This window comes from Mandrillus leucophaeus, unplaced genomic scaffold (assembly GCF_000951045.1).
Source record: "Mandrillus leucophaeus isolate KB7577 unplaced genomic scaffold, Mleu.le_1.0 Scaffold18, whole genome shotgun sequence".
Classification (NCBI taxonomy): Eukaryota; Metazoa; Chordata; class Mammalia; order Primates; family Cercopithecidae; genus Mandrillus; species Mandrillus leucophaeus.
In genome coordinates, this window is record NW_012101809.1 from 1,257,690 (window position 1) to 1,261,925 (window position 4,236).

The window sequence follows — 4,236 nt, forward strand, 5'->3', positions numbered from 1 at the left end:
AAAAAAAAAAAAAAAAAAAGTTTAAAGGGTAAAAAGAAAAAATAATAATAGAAAGAAGCTTGTAGAATAAGGATATAAAGAAAATATTATATATACACAAAGCTGTACAATGTGTTTTGCATCTTAGCTGTGTTATAACACGTCAAAAAGTTTTAAAAAACTTAAAGTTTATAAAGTAAAAGTTACAGTAAACTGAAGTTTATTGTTGAAAACAAATAATGTTTTTATAAATTTAATATAGGTGAAGTGTACAGTATTCATAGTCTACAATAGTGTAAAGTAATACATTCACTCACCTCTTACTAACTCAGAGAAACGTTCAGTTCTGCAAATTCCATTCATGATAAGTGTCCTACAGGAGTATACCCTTTTTTTTTTCCTGTATACAGTATTTTCTTTTTTTCTTTTGAGACAGAGTCTCACTCTGTGGCCCAGGCTGGAGTGCAGTGGCGCGATCTCGGCTCACTGCAACCTCCACCTCCCAGGCTCAAGCCATTCTCCTGGCTCAACCTCTTGAGTAGCTGAGATTACAGGCACCCGCCACCATGCCCGGCTAATTTTTGTATGTTTAGTAGATACAGGGTTTCACCATGCTGGCCAGGCTGGTCTTAAACTTGTGACCTCAGGTGATCCACCCACCTCGGCCTCCCAAAGCATTGGGATTACAGGCGAAAGCCAACACACCCGGACAGGTATTTTCACTGTACCCTTTCTATATTTAAATACAAAAATACTTACCGTTGTGTTACAATTGCCTACAGTATTCAGTACAGTAACATGATGTACAGCTTTGTAGCCTAGGAGCAACAGGCTATATACCATTTAGCCTAGGTGTATAGGAAGCCATACCATCTAGGTCTCCGTAAGTACACCAAAGATGTTCGCACAATGACGAAATCGCCTAACAACTCATTTCTCAGAACATAACCCTGCTGTTAAGCCATGGATTACTCTGTTTCCCAAGGCTCAATCCTGACTTTCTCGGGAAGCCTTCTTGACTCCTACCATTAAGCCAAACACGCCTCTTATGCACTCTCCCACAACCATGAATCTTTTCTTCCCAAAATTTACCACTATTGCTTTTTTTTTTTTTTTTTTTTTTTTTTTGAGACAAGGTTTCAAACTGTCACCCAGCCTGGAGAGCAGCAGCATGATCACAGCTCACTGCAGTCTCGACCTCCCCAGGCTCAGGTGGTCCTCCCGCTTCAGCCTCCCAATTAGCTCGGACCACTACGCCCAGCTAATTTTTTTTTTCTGTATTTTTTTGTAGAGACTGGGCCTTGCTATACTGCCCAGGCTGGTCTTGAATTCCTCGACTCAAGCGATCCTCCTGCCTCGGCCTCCCGAGTCGCTGGGATTACAGGCGTGAGCCACTGCACCTGGCCCTATCACTATGGTAACTTCATATTTATCTGAATTCCCCCTTTTTTTTTTTTTTAGACTGAGTCTCGCTCTGTTACCCAGGCTGGAGTGCAGCGGTGCAATGTCGGCTCACTGTGCAACCTCAGCCTCTGGGTTCAAGCGATTCTCCTGCCTCAGCCTCCTGAGCAGCTGGGATTACAGGCACGCGCCACCACGCCTGGCTAATTTTTTGTGTGTATTAGAACAGACAGGGTTCACCACGTTGGCCAGGCTGGTCTCGAACTCCTGACCTCAAGTGATCCGGCCACCTCAGCCTCCCAAAGTGCTAGGATTACAGGCGTAAGCCACCGCGTCCGGCCATTATTTGTTTTGTTATTTTGTTTGTTTGGTTTGGTTTTTGTTTGTTTTGAGATGGAGTATCTTCTGTCGCCCAGGTTGGAGTGCAGTGGCGCGACCTCGGCTCACTACAACCTCCGCCTCCCGGGTTCAAGCGATTCTCCTGCCTCAGCCACCGCGTCCGGCCCATTATCTGGATTCTTTAGTGCCTGTCCCTCTAGACTATAGGCTTCGTTAAAGCAGAAACTCGATCTGTTGCAACACCTACCACAGCGTCCAGCACACCTGCAATTCTTCAATAAATACTTGCTGAATGAAGCCACCACCCGCGCCCCTCCTCCCCGCAAAAAGAAGTGCGCCAGGGAAGCGTCCCTATCTACTCTGTCCACCACTGCCCAGGGCCCATCAGTGGGCCCAATGGCTAAGAGTATTTGGTGACTAAATATATGGGGACAGGAGAAACGAAGGGGAAAGGATGTGTCAGAGGCCAAGACTGCCCCCTAAGATGGAGGAGGCCTAACTCTGGGAGGTTCCGCCTCTCCCAACGAGCGTCGCCAAGAAAAACCCCTTCAGAAGCGAAAAAAGCCAGGAAAAGAGGCCAGCCCCGGCCAGGAAAAGACATCACCTAAGCTCCCCAGTAGCCCCGTGTCTCTGCGCCTTTTCCTTCTCCCTTCCTGTCACGGGAAAGACTCCCGCCCGTGTCGACACCTACACACACGAAAGAGACAGAAAGAGAGAGGCTTCCATTCACGGTCACTCACAGGCGCAGCGGTTTCTGTGCCATCTGTCCAAATAGTATGAGTTGTGACCGCCACCTAAAATTGGGAATGGGAATCTGCGCTCCTCGGAAAAATGTGACCGCGCAACAATCAGACGTCAGCGCCCTGCAGCCAGTAACGGTTCACTTGCTTACGGAGACCGCCGAGGGACAGAAGCCTCTCTCAGGTGGTTGCGCCTCAAGAAAGAATCAGGAGGAAAGGGGAGGAGTGAAGAGAGAAAGAGGAAGTGACCAAAAGAATTCCAATTACAATTTTTAAATTACATTTCAGAGTACTTGAAGCGAGTGAATGGCTAAGAAGTACAGAGCAGAATGTCGGGTTCTAACCTAACCTAACCTAACCTAACCATATCGGTGTAGTGGGCAAGACAGACCCCCTCTATCCACGTTTTTTGTAAGTTTTTAACCTATCAAAAAGTTAAAAAGTTAAAAGTTAAAAGTCGGGGCGGCTAATGCCTATAATCCCAGCACTTTGGGAGGCTGGGGCGGGCGGATCACTTGAGGTCAGGCGTTCAAGACCAGCCTGGGCAACATGATGAAACTCCGTCTCTACTAAAAATACAAAAATTAGCCGGGCATGGTGGAGAATTGTCTGAACCTGGGAGGCGGAGGTTGCAGTGAGTCAAGATCGTGCCATTGCACTCCAGCCTGGACAAGAGCGAAACTCCGTCTCAAATTAAAAAAAAAAAAAAGTTAAAAGAATAATGGCTATTACCTTGATTCATAAGTCTCAGCATGTTGCCAAATTTGCTTGTGTTCCCTTTCTCTCAAAGTGCTCAAACCCTTCCATTCTCACTGGATCATTTGAAAGTAAAGTGCAGTCAGGGCGCGGTGGCTCACGCCTATAATCCCAGCGTTTTTGGGAGATTGAGACCATCCTGGCTAACACGGTGAAACCCCGTCTCTACTAAAAATACAAAAGATTAGCCAGGCGGGGTGGCACGTGCCTGTAGTCCCAGCTACTAGGGAGGCTGAGGCAGGAGAATCGCTTGAACCCAGGAGGCGGAAGTTGCAGTGAGCCGAGATCACGCCACTTCACTCCAGCCTGGGAGACAGAGAGAGACTCCGTCTCAAAAATAAAATAAAATAAAGTGCAGACAACAGGAATACATCTGCATGCATCTCCTAAGATTAGGACATCCTCCGACATAACCATCATACTATTAATACAGCTACGAAAATTAACATTAATTATTCAATATTATCTAATATACATCCATATTTAAAGTTCTCCATTTGTCCCCCCAAATTGATTTTATATTTGGGGCTTGTTTTGATTCGGATCCAATCAAGTTTCACACTTGCATTTGGTTCTGTCTCTAGTTTATTTTAATCTACAAAAGCCCTCCTACCTATTTGGTTTTAGTTTTTGTAATACTGACTTTTTTGAAGGGTTCAGGCCAAGTGGTAGGAAACAAGTGTGTAAGGAAATGGAAACAATAGAGAGATCCTGACGACTGAGGGGAAGGAAAGACTCATCAAGGACATCTAAATAATTCAAAATTAATTAAAACATAAGATTAAAGAAGAACTACAGGCCAGGCACAGTGGCTGATGCCTGTAATCCCAGCACTTTGGGAGGCTAAGGCGGGAAGTTCACTTGAGAACAGGAGTTCAAGGCCAACCTGGGCAACATAGCGAGACCTCATCTCTACTACAAATTTTGAAAGAGAAAAAAAAGTGCTTCTTCTCCGAGAAAACACCAAATGGTGGATGACGCCGGTGCAGCAGGGGGACCTGGAGGCCCTGGGATGGGGAAC

General features: G+C 45.8%; 1 protein-coding gene across 1 annotated transcript in view; it reads right to left on the reverse strand.

Moving 5' to 3' along the window:
* Window positions 1-2,564, reverse strand: part of CWF19L1 (CWF19-like 1, cell cycle control (S. pombe)) — a 42,826-nt gene extending 40,262 nt beyond the window's left edge. The window contains exon 1 of the mRNA XM_011977526.1: window positions 2,460-2,564. Within this exon, the coding sequence (XP_011832916.1) occupies window positions 2,460-2,482 (23 nt within the window). The 5' untranslated portion in view covers window positions 2,483-2,564. The remainder of the gene's footprint in view (window positions 1-2,459) is intronic.
* Between the last annotated feature and the right edge of the window lie 1,672 nt (window positions 2,565-4,236).